The 16862-nt window shown below is 41.9% G+C and overlaps 1 protein-coding gene across 1 annotated transcript in view; it reads left to right on the plus strand.

Annotated features, from left to right (window-relative positions):
- The window catches only part of LOC126456053 (venom serine carboxypeptidase-like), an 80914-nt gene extending 69286 nt beyond the window's left edge, over positions 1-11628 (plus strand). Inside the window, exons 7-8 of the mRNA XM_050091807.1 lie at positions 3887-4083; positions 11195-11628. Of these exons, the coding sequence (XP_049947764.1) occupies positions 3887-4083; positions 11195-11345 (348 nt within the window). The 3' untranslated portion in view covers positions 11346-11628. The remainder of the gene's footprint in view (positions 1-3886; positions 4084-11194) is intronic.
- The last annotated feature ends 5234 nt before the right edge of the window (positions 11629-16862 follow it).

Raw genomic sequence — 16862 nt, forward strand, 5'->3', positions numbered from 1 at the left:
TCTCACTTAAAGTGCAAAATTGACATTCGTTCAATCAGCCATCTTACAAACTCTTATCGACAAGAATTCTTCAGGGAACCATGGACCATGCATTATATTAATTCATATATTACTTGATGTGGTATTTCATATATTCTTTAGAAGTAAAATACCAAAATTAGAAATGGAGCTATAGCTTGACGTGTGGAACCTCCTTCCATCGTCATGATGGCAGGGACCTCTGGTCCAGCATGCGGGAGGAAAAAAGAAAAGACGAATAAGCATTTAGAGACTTACAGTCTTGGAGAGTTCATTTTTGTCACTAAGCAGTAACCTACTTGCACCATTTAAATATTATCTGTTTCTAATTACTGTGTAGTGATTTGAAATATAAATACTGAAATCTACCACGAATTTACACAAAAGTTAAAATGCAATCAGAGTTGATGTTGATACTACTGTGGTGTAATAGTAATGCTGGTGACGAATGAAAATAATAATATTCAGGATGGAGAAGGAATGTTGAGCACTACAATGGGGTCCTGTCGAAAGTCAGAGAATTACTGGCAGTTACTGATGGAGGAGAGAGTAAAAGAAAGTATGTTGTGAGGGGGTAGCATTGTGGAATGTGGGTGGAAGAAAGAGTACGTCTACTTCATTTTTGGTTAGTGGGAGTTGGTTGGAACTCTGGTGATAGAACATCGATAAGACCTAGGGCTCCTTTAAACATACTGGTGTAACAGGACAGCTGGGTTGCTGATTAGGGGGTAGGATATTGGCTGCTTAGAGTCTGTTCCTTATTAATGTATTGGGTCCGATGGTAGTCCAACCAGAGTAGGTGTAGGAAAGGGGTAAGTGGTACAGGATATGGGATGGGGAATGTTGAAGGTGAGCAGGGGATGGGTGCATGGGTATTAGAACTTCAACGTAGTGTAGAATTTAGCAGAGACAGAGTCTAACTAATATCGACATGTTGTGCGATGGGTTGGCTGAGTGATTTGTTCTTTTCCAGTAATGTAGAAGAATGTAGATACCACACACAACATATATACGTAAGTAGTTTTAATAGTTCTTGTTGGTTTCAGGCTTTGTGTTGGATGGAACAGAGGTGTGCTTTCGACATTAGTTTTGTGTCAAGCTTTAGTCCTAAGGAAGGTCCTTGCTGCATGTAGACCTTAGGTAGCGTGGGAAATGTATGTGACGATTCTGTCATGGAGGAATACTCGGAAGAGCTCTGCTGACCAATATTTCGAAATATCAATTTTGTCATATAGTAGTTCTACGAATTCGTTAGCCCGTCAGGTTACGTGGAATTGTGTTAATTAAAGACTACAGCAGAAAGGAAACAATGAAATCGAATTAGATAATTTTCACTTTAAGAACATACATCAATTATTCAGTTTGTAAATCTGTGATTAGCACATGTGGCTTACATCACGGATTCGCTTGTAAGGTAGAGACGGACGATTGCTAATTCCTTGGCGCGAAGTTCATCGTGACTCGGTAGCTGACTAGTGTATCGGAAGAGCGTGTACATGAGTGCTCCGTAAAAATGGTTGCCTCGGTGGTAACAAAATACTTTTACAAGTTATGACGCATTTGAGGTGCTACATCGAATCCTCGAAATAGCTTCTGAATAATAGCAGTTTTTAGTTCCTCGCAGATACATGTCTGTTACGTCGATTAGGCAATGACTTTTACTGACTGAAAAAGTACAATTTTTGTCTGGAAACTATTTAGAACTTGTCAGTTCCACGTTCTAAAGTGAGATGCTGCTACTTCAAGATGGGTAAATGTTTCTGGCACTTGGCTTCGCGTTTGCGTGACATTCGATGCTTAGTTTGTTTTCGCTGAAGCTGATGGCTTTCTGGTCGCATAATAAAGTTTTAACTCCCGCTATTTGGTTAAGTTTAGAATTTTCAGGTGAAAATACTTTTCATTTGGAAATTTAGTATCATGTTCTGTTTGTTAAGGACGATCTAATGACCCAAGAGGTTGTGCGTTTCAATTCATATCGTTTGTCAATTTCAGTGTCTCAGTAATGTTTTAAATTCAGAATTCTCTTGAAATTTACAATCGATAATACTGTGGGCAACGCGGTGATTGTCGTTATTAGGTCTGCTACCTTGCTTTCGCGTTTTGCAAAAGATGGCAATAACGGCAAGTGGTGGTAGAGACGAAAGGTCGCAAGCATTTGTTTAAGATAACGCCATCAAAATATTAATCGATCTGTGATTGCATCATAAAGTTATTCTCGACTGAATACGTCAGCTTACGAGTTCAATTCTCGTCATTTGCGGGAAGTTTTAATCAGTGCTCGACCGCCATGTCAGAAAACCCGTCAAAACATACTTGGAAACTTCATCAAATTACTTTCCACTAGGAAAGTGGAATGCGCTCGACGACTGTGATATGACTTTCAAAATGACAGAGAGCAGCAATCAGTCGTCAGTCATTTCCTCTCTAGCTTTATTAAAGAAGAGCCAGCTTTCGGCTAGTGCCTAGCCATTAGCAGTGCAGTATTTCAGAATTTTTTATGCACGCCCCAGTATGTCTACACTTTTTTTTTTTTTGGCTCCTGTCACAGTTCTTTCAGTCATTCACAGCAGATGTAGACGTACTACGGCTTGTATAAAAAAAAACTCTGAAATACTGCTTTGATAATGGCTAGTCACTAGCCGAAATCTGGACCTGCCTTAATAAAGCTAGAAATGGAACGACGACTGACTGCTCCCATCATTTTGAAAACTGACACTTTTTAAACGCGCGAATGGGAAGTACTAGCCCCACTGCTGTATTCTTGAGAAATTGCTCCGTCTGATTACCAACTTTTTCGGTCAGTGGCTCACATCAGCGCCTCTCGTTATATGAACAAGTGAAAAATTGGAGCGATTCATGGATTTCGCCAAAAGGCCCAAGTTATTCCGTCGCGAATGGACTTCATTGTTATTGAATTGCATCAGAAGGTGATCCAAGGAGAGAAGAAGATGTAGGAAAAGGGTGGGTTGGTTCAGGATATGGTTTGGGAAAGGTAATGTGCTGCCAGAAAGAGGGGAGAAAGTAGTGGTCAGCGATGGCCAATGCTTTGAATCGTAATATTTTTATTGTCTTTTACAATCAAGTCTCAAATTTCGAGAAAAAAACGGTGAAAGGAAAGCTGCAGATCAGATACGTAGTTTAATCTTTGCTCACCCATCTTTAAAATGTAAGAAAGATCGATGGACGTCTCGTAAGGGTGCGTATGGGAAGGCGTGTTCCTGAGATCAAAGTCTTCCGACTTCTCCTGCAAATTTCAAGGTGCCAGACATGATTAGTTACCATTCCCTTTATTAGTGTATTACCGATCAGGACGGGACTGGGTGCCTCCACAGTAAATACCATATTTGTTATACTCTCGGATACATTATTTTAGTATCTAACCATCTCCTACTCTAAACAGGGTAACAACACCATGAAATAGAGACAGCGGAGCAGTGGGACTACCTTTCAATGCAAAACTGAAACGTCAGTGTTCGAGGCGCTCGCAGAGACTATAGTGTGAAGTAATTCTGTCGACACACTGTCTACACCGGTATGTGAGCAACAAGGCACCTTAACACTCAAGTTACTGGACACTGACACGGAATAGACGCAACATCGGGTTTAGTATAATTTATAACGTACATTCGCCTAACAATAGTGGTAGATGGTGGAATCATTAAATGCTCATTAAACGTGTTAAGTTTCAATATGAATGAATTATCTGTAGATGGATTGAAATTTGATCAAAGTTCTTTCTGGAATAATCTCGACTGTAGTGTTCTCCTAGTGGGTCGACTAGCACGCTTTTTCCGTATACAGAATGGCATTGCCATACACAGAGTGATATGATGATATGCAGTCTCCATCATTTTTTGCTGTTGACCAGGTGTACGCGAAGATGGTGCCGCGCTTCATGTCGACGGCGCGCCACTGGCTGGAGCACCTGCTGGACTCCGGGACCCGCGTGCTGTGCTACAGCGGCCAGCTGGACCTCATCGTCGCCTATGCGCTCTCGGCGGACGCCTTCCGCCACTTGCAGTGGCAGCACGCAGCCCAGTACAGGGAGGCTGACAGACAACCATGGTGTGTAGTGTTCTCCACGTACCCACATATGAATCTTCTGCTTTTGTATGCAAACTCTAAAAACCACTACTCTCACACTGAACACCGTCGGATTTCCTGCACTTCCTACTACGAGGAGAATCCAACCGGTAATGCAACACTTCTTTTTCTCGGCCAGTTTCCTTTGACAAAATGCGGAATTTGATGTGGGACATCTTGGGATATTTGCATTTTAGCCCCTATAGTTTCATGAAGTTTCACGGGGCTATAGGTAGCATTCAAAATGGCGTCTGTAACGGAGGTGTAGTACAAGCAGAGAGCTGTCATTGAGTTTCTTTTGCCGGAAAACCAGAGCATCGCACGTATTCATAGGCGCTAGCAGAATGTCAACGGAGACCTAGCAGTAAACAAAAGTACGGTGAGTCGTTGGGCGAGGTGCCTGTCGTCATCGTAACTAAGTCGCGCAATCTTGTCCGATATCCAGCCGGCTGCAAACAGCTGTGACTCCTGCACTGTTGGAACGTGCTGACGCTCTCGTTCGAGGCGATCCACGGATCACAATCAAGTACCTCGCTGCTCAGCTGGACGTATCTGTTGGTAGTGCTGAAACACTCGTCCACACGTTGGGGTCCTCAAAGGTGTGTGACTGCTGGTTTCCTCGCCACCTAACAGAAGATAAAAGATCACCTTCAGACTTCCATCCGTTAGGCCCAGTACGTGGATGATGGGGAGGCTATGGACGCAAAAAGACGTTCGCTCCAACTTCGATCAATAGAATGGTACAATGTGGGCATAGACGCCCTCTCAGGTGGCGGAAGCTCGTCGCATTGAACGAAGATTATGTTGAAAAATAGAGTTTTATAGTCAAAAGAGCGGCGAATAATTTGCTATATTGGAATCGTGAGTAAAGCCAACCTGCTTTCAGAAAAAAAAATCTGTTGCATTGTTTATTGAACGCCCCTCGTAACTTGAAACCAACCAATCTGTCGCTGCATCCCTTCTCATTAACCCTCATATGCTGCCGCGCTTATACATGCTGCTCTCGCTCCCTAATCTTTCATCCAGACACTCCCCACATTCGGTCCTAAAGAAACTTTAACTTTCTCTGCCTGCCTGGTCATGTAATACGCCCCTGCTCCCAGCTTTAACAGATAGTCCTCTTCATGTCAGAGCTACTCTTTACCCCCATTCTCCCGCGCTTCTTTCCTGCGTCCACCTTGGGTCATTGCAATCCTGAATTCTTCCAGTCCACATTCTCTCCAAAATACTCTTGCTCCAATGACTCTCCTCACCTGTTACTTATTTCTTGTAACTCCAGTAAAGTGTAGTACTCGGTTTTTATACAGAATATCATGAGCTAACTGTGAATTAAAAAAAAAAAAGGATATTTCACTTAAAATCTACAAGACATAATCGATTGTTCGAATAATTAAAAAAAAAAAACATGCCCTTAGTTATATTTTCCACATTTTTAGAAACTATATTTGTGTATTTTACTGACGTCCTTAGCAAAATAACCACCTGCCTGGATAACCGTGCGCGTTTGTTCGTCGCTTCCGGGATTCAGTGAAGCGCGCCAGCCCCGGATGCCACCCGTCCAGCGGATTAACGACAAGGGCCGATGTGCTGGCTAGCTTGGATGTGGTTTCTAGGCGATTTCCCCACATCCAACTAACTGAATACTGGGCTGGTACCTACGTCCCGCCTCAGTTATACGATTTGCAAACATTTCGAACACGTTGTCACGCTTTCACATGGAATAACGCTAAACACAAACGGATGGAGTACACAAGTTCTATGGCAGGGGGTGGGGGTAGGAGTGGGGAAGGAGGGGGAGGGAGAGGAGGCCACATGTGCCAAGCCTGAGTAGATAAGGGATAAGGTCAGGAAAAATCAGTTAGTAGCTAAAGGGCGGCAATAAACCACCGTCAGCCCAATGTCGCCCTGATGTGCGAGATACTCAAATAACAACACACGAAAACAAAACACTGCGAAGTATGTTGAAGACACGATTTCTTGCGTAGCCTCACTGCTCGCTGCAACCATCCATGAAAATCTGCAAATTACTGGTTTTATTACTGCTTAAAAATCACAAATTGCTGCGACGTGATATGGTTCGTCGTAAATATAGCTATTTTACGCGTGAGTCGCGTTACTAATTCTTGTATTTACAGCAGACCAGTGATTGAAATAAACTTTAGTTCATGTGAAACAGGCTGTGTATGAGAGTGCTGTTAAAATGAATTTTTTTTTCTTCTTTGATAACTGCAAAAATATGTAATTTACGTTACAAAACTTTGCATCGTCTTATGTGAATTCTGTTCAAAAACGTTTCATAAACGTCATACGCGTTTCATATTACTATTGTGAATTTTACAATACATTACACGAATTGATACACTAGAAAAAATATCACTGTCACTTTGACTCTCAAAAAGTATAAATACATTCATAACTTAGACCTTGGTAGTAGTCAATCTCAGCATACTCTCTGGAATATTGCCTTTAAAAGGCGGAAATCTAACGAAACACACAACTATCTCAAAAATATTTGTCCCGGAAATACGCATCAGTACTCATACTAACAGAGTTATTTTGTAGCTTCATATGAGTGGAAGTAGGTAGATGACTATGAGAAGCAAGTTACTTCTTCTATTTGTAATGATCAGAAGTTTTCAGAAGCTTTTACCGGCGTAGACAATGAATTTTTGTAGATGCAAAACTTAATAATGCCATGGCTATACTTACGTTACATCCTATAACGCGAAGTCAACAGTCAAGTGCGTGAAACACTTCAGGTAAAATATTTGTGTATCACTTAACATCTCAGACACGATGATGGCATCCTCTTGGGTAAAATATTCCGGAGGTAAAATAGTCCACCATTCGGACCTCCGGACGGGGTCTACTCAAGAGGACGTCATTATCAAGAGAAAGAAAACTGGCGTTCTACGGATCGGAGCGTGGAATGTCAGATCCCTTAATCGGGCAGGTAGGTTAGAAAATTTAAAAAGAGAAATGGATAGGTTAAAGTTAGATATAGTGGGAATTAGTGAAGTTCGGTGGCAGGAGGAACAAGAGTTTTCGTCAGGTGAATACAGGGTTATAAATACAAAATCAAATAGGGGTAATGCAGGAGTAGGTTTAATAATGAATAAGAAAATAGGAGTGCGGGTAAGCTACTACGAACAGCATAGTGAACGCATTATTGTGGCCAAGATAGACACGAAGCCCACGCCTACGACAGTAGTACAAGTTTATATGCCAACTAGCTCTGCATATGATGAAGAAGTTGATGAAATGTATGCTGAGAAAAAAGAAATTATTCGGGTAGTGAAGGGAGACGAAAATTTAATAGTCATGGGTGACTGGAATTCAACAGTAGGAAAAGAAAGAGAAGGAAACGTTGTACGTGAATATGGATTAGGGCTAAGAAATGAAAGAGGAAACCACCTGGTAGAATTTTGCACAGAGCATAACTTAATCATAGCTAACAGTTGGTTGAAGAATCAAGAAAGAAGGTTGTATACATGGAAGGACCCTGGAGATAATAGAAGGTTTTAGATAGTTTGTATAATGGTGAGACAGAGATTTAGGAACCAGGTTTTAAATTGAAAGACATTTCCAGGGCAGATGTGGGCTCTGACCACAATCTATTGGTTATGAACTGTATATTAAAGCTGAAGAAACTGTAAAAAGGTGGGAATTTAAGGAGATGGGACCTGGATAAACTGAAAGAACCAGAGGTTGTACAGAGTTTCAGCAGAGCATAAGGGAACAATTGACAGGAATGGGGGAATGAAATACAGAAGAAGAAGAATTGGTAGCTTTGAGGGATGAAATATTGAAGGCAGCAGAGGATCAAGTAGGTAAAAAGCCGAGGGCTAGTAGAAATCCTTGGGTAACAGAAGAGATACTGAATTTAATTGATGAAAGGAGAAAATACAAATGATGCAGGCAAAAAGGAATACAAACGTCTCAAAAATGATATCGACAGGAAGTGCAAAATCGCTAAGCAGGAAAATTAAGGAGACCTTTGGAGAATAGAGAACCACTTGCATGAATAGCAAGAGCTCAGATGGAAACCCAGTTCTAAGCAAAGAAGGGAAAGCAAGTAGGTGGAAGGGCTATATAGAGGGTCTATACAAAGGCGATGTACTTGAGGACAATATTATGGAAATGGAAGAGGATGAAGATGAAGATGAAATCGGAGATATGATACTGCGTGAAGAGTTTGACAGAACACTGAAAGATCTAAGTCAAAACAAAGCCCCGGGAATTGACAACATTCAATTAGAACTACTGACAGCCTCGGGAGAGCCAGTCCTGACAAAACTCTACCATCTGGTGAGCAAGATGTATGAGACTGTCGAAATTCCCTCAAACTTCAAGAAGAATATAATAATTCCAATTCCAAAGAAAGCAGGTGTTGACAGATGTGAAAATTACCGAACCATCAGTTTAATAAGTCACAGCTGCAAAATACTAACGCGAATTCTTTACAGACGAATGGAAAAATTGGTAGAAGCCGACCTCGGGGAAGATCAGTTTGTATTCCGTAGAAATGTTGGAACACGTGAGGCAATACTGACCCTAAGATTTATCTTAGAAGAAAGATTAAGGAAAGGCATACGTACTTTTCTAGCATTTGTAGACTTAGAGCAAGCTTCTGACAATTTTGACTCGAATACTCTCTTTCAAATTCTGCAGGTGGCAGGAGTAAAATACAGGGAGCGAAAGACTATTTACAATTTGTACAGAAAGCAGATGGCAGTTATAAGAGTCGAGGGAAATGAAAGGGAAGCAGTGGTTGGGAAGAGAGTGAGACAGGGTTGTAGCCTCTCCACGGTGCTATTCGATCTGTATATTGAGCAAGCAGTAAAGGAAACAAAAGAAAATTTCGGAGTAGGCATTAAAATCCATGGAGAAGAAATAAAAACTTTGAGGTTCGCCGATGACATTGTAATTCTGTCAGAGACAGCATAGGACTTGGAAGAGCAGTTGAACGGAATGGACAGTGTGTTGAAAGGAGGGTATAAGACGAACATCAACAAAAGCGAAACGAGGATGGTGGAATGTAGTCGAATTAAGGCGGGTGATGCTGAGGGAATTAGATTAGGAAATGAGACACTTAAAGTAGTAAAGGAGTTTTGCTATTTGGGGAGCAAAATAACTGATGATGTTCAAAATAGAGAGGATATAAAATGTAGACTGGCAATGGCACGGAAAGCGTTTCTGAAGAAGAGAAATTTGTTAACATCGAGTATAGATTTAAATGTGAGGAAGTCGTTTCTGAAAGTATTTGTATGGAGTGTAGCCATGCATGGGAGTGAAACATGGACGATAACTAGTATGGACAAGAAGAGAATAGAAGCTTTCGAAATGTGGTGCTACAGAAGAATGCTGAAGATTAGATGGGTAGATCACATAACTAATGAGGAGGTATTGAATAGAATTGGGGAGAAGAGCAGTTTGTGGCACAACTTGACTAGAAGAAGGGATCGTTCGGTAGGACATGTTCTGAGGCATCGAGGGATCACCAATTTAGTACTGGAGGACAGCGTGGAGGGTAAAAATCGTAGAGGGAGACCAAGAGATGAATACACTAAGCAGATTCAGAAGGATGTAGGGTGCAGTAGGTACTGGGAGATGAAGAGGCTTGGACAGGATAGAGTAGCATGGAGAGCTGCATCAAACCAGTCTCAAGACTGAAGACCACAACAACAACAACATCTCATACTAACGGTGAACCTAAGAAACGTTTTCGAAATTTTGTGCAGGTGTCTCACGTAGCACTTCAGAAAGCTCGTCATGTCACAAAAGTCCCATGCAACGTTGTATTTTCTTATTATTTTGCCTGTTAATACAGTGGTGAGAGTGTGTAGCTGCAGAACAGGAAATCAGGATAATTCATGCGGTCTCTACTACCATCTGTTAGTTCACAGCAATATCAAACGCTCTGAACATGAATAAGAAAACACGATTACGGTTTAACTTGCCTGCAATAGTTCCGCGCCGATAGACCTATATTCACTGTTATCAGTTCTGCACGCTCAAGATTTTTGACATTTTCTCCGTAAACGCAGTCTATACGTAGCTTCATCTCTGTACAACTAGCAAATTTCTTTCTGTAGAACTTCCACGAAGTTCCTACATCCCCTCCATCTAAATATGCCTTATGTCTTTATGTTGTGCTTAAGAAGAAGAATAAAATGCTGGAGTTCCGGAATTTGTGGGCGCTATGGTTGTTTTGTTGCTATCTTCAGTGGCAATCTGGTTGGCTCAAATGGCTCTGAGCACTATGGGACTTAACATCTATGGTCATCAGTCCCCTAGAACTTAGAACCGAACCAACCTAAGGACATCACACAACACCCAGTCATCACGAGGCAGAGAAAATCCCTGACCCCGCCGGGAATGGAACCCGGGAACCCGGGCGCGGGAAGCGAGAACGCTACCGCACGACCACGAGCTGCTCAGTGGCGATCTAACAGACGACATGGAAGTGTGCACTTTACAAACACAATCATCATTAAACATCATACTTTCTTTCCTCTTTGTTTTCCTGTTATCACTCATTTTCGAAATATCCTCTGTTTATTCTTTAACTTGATCAAAATGTAAGTATTCCGACACATTCCCAACACACTGATGAATAACCGCTCCAGTTGCTAAAACGTTCTTTATTTTGTTATTATATATCGAAGCTTTATTGTAGTGGAATCTCAAAATGGCTTCAGTATCAAAGTCTAAACAAGTCTGAAGTAAAATGAATTTTTTAGCAACTGGAGCTGTTATTCATAAATTCTCTACCCAGTTGCGAATCAGCAGCACTCTCCAGACGTGTAGAAACATAGTTCCCAACATAGTTGCATCTATGAGCTACAAGGACTGTTTTTTTGTTTTCACGTGGTCCTTCCTTTGAATAAAGATGAGATTTTTACGTGGCCACGTTCTCTTCCATCGATATTACTCGGTTGCTTCAGTTATCCTTGACTTGTTTCTAAGACTGTAATGCACTGCAAAGTATATTTTGCGAACGTTATTATCGCAACCACAGCATCTCAATTTTGCTTTAAAACATGATCAACATTAATGTTTCACAGTCCGTACTTTAGTCTCACTTTTTCAGGTACGTTGGAAGCAGCCTCGCTGGATACATGAAGACCGGAGGGAATCTGACGGAACTCTTGGTTCGAGGAGCAGGTCATATGGTGCCGACGGACAAGCCAGAATTCGCTCTTCAGATGGTAACGGATTTCACAAGAGGAAGGCTTCCTTGAACGTCAAGACATCCATCTGTCACTGAGAGGATCCGATAGACTGCCGAATTTACGTACCTATGAACGTGTGTGGAGTGAAGGAAGTGGACAAAGAGTTGGTACTGATTCAGTGGCACGAAGAACTTCGCTTTGCTGGGTGACTGTAAATCAAATGCAAACCAGGACATACAGATGTTTTGTTAAATAGTCTTGTATTTCTGCATCTAAATCGAAATTAGTATAGTTATGTACGGTTGATGCGTAAAATATGTCAAGTCTAAAAACGACATTCTGACAAGAAACTTTGAAGGCACGTTGTAAATCTAATTATGAAGATAAAATAAGTACAACAAAGAAAATTAATTCTCCATCTTTCTTCTTATTTCTCTCAGTTTTAGGTCCTTCCTTTAGTTATTTTAGCCGACCGCTGTGACTCAGCAGTTCTAGGCGCTTCAGTTCGGAACCGCAGGTTTGAATCTTGCCTTGGGCATGGATGTGTGTGATGCCCTTAGGTTAGTTAGATTTAAGTATTTATAAGTCTAGGGGACTGATGACCTCAGATATTAAGTCCCATTTGCTTAGAGCCGTTTGAACCATTTCTTTAGTTATTTTAACTTTTATTTGAGATAAAGGCGAAAACAGTACAAGACTTAATTGATTTAAGACTGACGAACTGGAAACTATTGAATTTTATAGATTGCTCATCATTAATTTCATACTCACTATTCTTTTTGGTAATAAATAAATTACAGAAAAATTTAAAAACAGCAAAAACAATCATTATTCTCAACTGCTATTAAGGTAACTAAGTAGCTAACGATGCAAAATATACAAAGAGGTGTAAAGGAAAACGTCTCTGATGTTATCATATGTCCTTAATTCGCGTTAAAGATAGAGAAATACTCCTGAGATAAATTTAGTATTAACCAATACAACGCCTTATTTTCTGATCTCTTCTTTGGTACAGAGAAACTGCCAACTATCCTCCTACTCGTAAAATCAACTCTTAAGTTGTTCATGTTTATCAGGTGTTGTTTTATAGAAGAATACTCCGCAATCATCTTTAGAGATTCGTAACCATATGGCAGTGGCTCGGTGGCTTAGTGATAACTTTTTCTACGACTTCATAGACAATGGTAAAGAGATGTGGGCTACTGGGTGGTGTGACAACTGTCGTCGTAGGAAAGCTAGACAGGAGGAGAAGTTATTAACGAGCACGGTAACACGAGAAACAGAAGAATTACTTAACATGTATTTCTCCAAGTATACGAAGACTCATTACAAATAATGCAGCAAGAATTAGAGTCCAGCTTATACAGTAGCAACTAGGATGAGGCTCGATGTACTGAGCACGAACATAGGTGTCATAGTGCAGAGGATCCAAGTGCAAACCGATGGAGCGGCCGCCGTCGGCCGTCAGACATCGCGGCGGCAGAGGCCACTCACAGTACACAGCCGCTGGAGGCATGTCTCACAGGAGTCCGCGAAACCCCGCGCGACCGCTATCGACGAAGCTTGCTATTCCGTTGACAACCTAAAAACATACATGGCGTGACAGGGATACGTGATACTGTAGCTCACAGTGCGCTGACAGAGGACTGTCATCCCCTCGTAATAACAAAAAACTGACAGAAGTTCTCATTGAGAGAATTTCATAGACGCCATGCGAGATCCGCAAAGCACCAATGACGACTAAACGACGAAAACAGAAAGTATTAAAATGCCAGACTACAAATCTAAAGATCTGGGGTCCGATCGCTTGTTAATTCTAGCCCTCTTACCTGTCACTTACCACTTCCTTCGCCTCACGAAATGTTTGTTGATGTGAAAAATGCCGAGTAGCACCGTGGTTCGGAGTCCACGTTAACCTGTAGGTTCCTCTATAACTGGCTGGGTAAGTCAGTGCAATGGTCGGGGGAGGGCAACGGATACCTCCCCCCCCCCCCCCCTCCAAGAGGAACATGTTCAGTAAAGCAGTGCGGTGTTCACAACACTCTTAGGAGTGATGGCAGTCTTACTTAACCACATCACATTTCGCTATTGAAAGTTTGACAAAAGTTGCCTGTTTTACATTATTGTTGCTCGTTTATTAACAGAAGTGAAAAGTCTAGGCTGTTTTCTTGTCCTAGTTTCAAAACAAGGAGTGGGTTAATTTTACCACACTGATGAAGCAGCTGCGCTCTCTGGCGCGAATATTCAATAGAAGTGAGAGTAGAGGCTACCCTCCTGTCAACAGTGCGTTCCTTAGAGACGGAGTACAAGCTCGGATTATGGGAGGATGAGAGAGAAAGTCGGCTGTGCCCTTTCCAAAAGAACCTTTCCGGCATTTGCCTCGAGAAATTTAGGAAAATCACGGGACACCTAGGTTTAGGCTGCCAACCGGGGACTGGAACCATTGTCCTCCAGAATGAGAGTTCAGTGTGGTAATAATTTTGTAACCATGCTCAGTTATAATCGGTAGAACTATGTAAATGTACCGTTTCCTTTCATCAGGCAGTGAAATGCGTAACACTCTAAATTTGTATCCCGTCAGTCGAAACTTGCGATGAATTACTCACAGTAATCTGTTAACACAGTCATATTTATTACTTATGTAGCGTATGGCTAGCGTATGGCTAGAATCACATCACATCAGAAAGCAATACATATGCATACAAAATTTTCGGGAGTTCCAACTACAAACTGCTAGGACTAAGGGTAGATAGTAAGAACATAATATTTTCAACAGGGACCCACGTCCTGAAACGTCCCGTTTCCTTTCTACGACGGTTTCAATTCAGATGTGCAACTCATCCACTTCTGCTTGAGGCACAGTACAATAATTAGATAACAATTCGACAGGAAACATAACGAAACACCCATTTATCACTAAAGCACATTTTTATACTGTATTAACACATCATGCGTTTACATTATTTCAAAATTACAACGGAGAAATAACACAGCCAACCAGCTGCATATAATTGTTTAATACATTTACCTAAGTTTCGTCATTGGTGCTTTGCGGATCTCGCTTCTTCAGAATAAAAACTTAAAAGCCCTATAAAACAATACAAAGAAAAAGAAGCTAGACTGAAACATTAACAAAGATGCAAATGTCATAACAGAGAAACGTACCTTACGTAAAGTTACACTACTGGCCATTAAAATTGCTACACCAAGAAGAAATGCAGATGATAAACGAGTATTAATTAGACAAATATATTATACTACAACTGACATGTGATTACATTTTCACGCAATTTGGGTGCATAGATCCTGAAAAATCAGTACCCAGAACAACCACCTCTGGCCCTAATAACGGCCTTGATACGCCTGGGCATTGAGTCAAACAGAGCTTGGATGGCGTGAACAGGTACAGCTACCCATGCAGCTTCAACACGATACCACTGTTCATCAAGAGTAGTGACTGGCGTATTGTGACAAGCCAGTTACTCGGCCACCATTGACCAGACGTTTTCAATTGGTGAGAGATCTTGAGAATGTGCTGGCTAGGGCAGCAGTCGAACATTTTCTGTTTCCAGAAAGGCCCGTACAGGACCTACAACATGTGGGTGTGCATTATCCTGCTGAAATGTAGGGTTTCGCAGGGATCCAATGAAGGATAGAGCCCGGGGTCGTAACACATCTGAAATGTAACGTCCACTGTTCAAAGTGCCGTCAATGCGAACAAGAGGTGACCGAGACTTGTAACCAATGGGACCCCATACCATCAAGCTGGGTGATACGCCAGTATGGCGATGACGAATACACTCCTCCGATGTGCGTTCAGCGCGATGTCACCAAATACGGGTGCGGCCATCATGATGCTGTAAACAGAACCTGGATTCATCAGAAAAAAATGACGTTTTACCATTCGTGCACCAATGTTCGTCGTTGAGTACACCATCGCAGTTGCTCCTGTCTGTGATGCAGCGTCAAGGGTAATCGCTGCCACGGTCTCCGAGCTGATAGTCCATGCTGCTGCAAACGTCGTCGAACTGTTCGTGCAGATGGTTGTTGTCTTGCAAGCGTCCCCATCTGCTGACTCAGGGATCGAGACGTGGCAGCACGATCCGTTACAGCCATGCGGATAAGATGACTGTCATCTCGACTGCTAGTGATACGATCCCGTTGGGATCCAGCACGGCGTTCCGTATTGCCCTCCTGAACCCACCGCTTCCATATTCTGCTAACAGTCATTGGATCTCGACCAACGCGAGCAGCAATGTCGCAATACGATAAACCACAATCGCAATAGGCTACAATCCAACCTTTATCAAAGTCAGAAACGTGATGGTACGCATTCCTCCTCCTTACACGTGGCCCCACAACATCGTTTCACCAGGGAACGCTAGTCAGCTGCTGTTTGTGTATGAGAAATTGGTTGGAAACTTTCCTCATGTCAGCACGTTGTAGGTGTCGCCACCGGCGCCAACCTTGTGTGGTTGCTCCGAAAAGCTAATCATTTGCATATCACAGCATCTTCTTCCTGTCGGTTGAATTTCGCGTCTGTATCACGTAATCTTCGTGGTGTAGCAATTTTAAAGGCGAGTAGTGTATTTGCCAGAAGACAATAGTCAAAGTTAAGAGAACACATGCTCAACTCAAAACTTAAAAACGTTCCAGTCTTTGGTACGCGCACCTTGCAAGGAACTACATCAGACTTAGCAGCTCAGTAGCTCACTTTGCTGCTACGAAGACAAGGAACAATTTGCGCCACGTATAGGGCGCGGACAGTGAAATATGCTCATCTGAGACTTTATAACATAAATAATCGAATTAGTCAACTGTCAGTTAAGAAGAAACGAAATCAAAGGATGAGAACTTAATGTATTTTTGGAAATACAAAGTAGTCAAGTAAATGAAGTACAACTGAGAGCCATCCTTTAGGTTCAAATGGTTCAAATGGCTCTGAGCACTATGGGACTCAACTTCTAAGGTCATTAGTCCCCCAGAACTTAGAACTAGTTAAACCTAACTAACCTAAGGACATCACACACATCCATGCCCGAGGCAGGATTCGAACCTGCGACCGTAGCGGTCTCGCGGTTCCAGACTGCAGCGCCTAGAACCGCACGGCCACTTCGGCCGGCCATCCATTAGGCTTTACTGAAATTCCCATTACGTAAAGTACAGACTATTGCAGAATATTTACACAAACAGCTGTATAGGTAAAAATATTTGCATGTAATGAAAATTTTTTCAACACTTCTCGGTTTGTGACAGTAAATTAACAAAAAAATTGTTCAAATGACTCTGAGCACTAAGGGACTTAACTTCTGAGTTCATCAGTCCCATAGAACTTAGAACTACTTAAACCTAACTAACCTAAGGACATCACACACACCCATGCCCGAGGCAGGATTCGAACCTGCGACCGTAGCAGTCGCGCGGTTCCAGACTGTAGAGCCTAGAACCGATCGGCCACGGAAATTAACAGATGATTAGCAAAAGTAGAATTATGTACATAAGTACTCTTTTTCCCAATAAATGTTCCTTATACCAAACATTGAAAGATCTTCCAGTTGGTCCCACATAACAAACAAGGCACTTACC

The sequence above is a fragment of the Schistocerca serialis genome, chromosome 2, assembly GCF_023864345.2.
Source record: "Schistocerca serialis cubense isolate TAMUIC-IGC-003099 chromosome 2, iqSchSeri2.2, whole genome shotgun sequence".
Lineage (NCBI taxonomy): Eukaryota > Metazoa > Arthropoda > Insecta > Orthoptera > Acrididae > Schistocerca > Schistocerca serialis.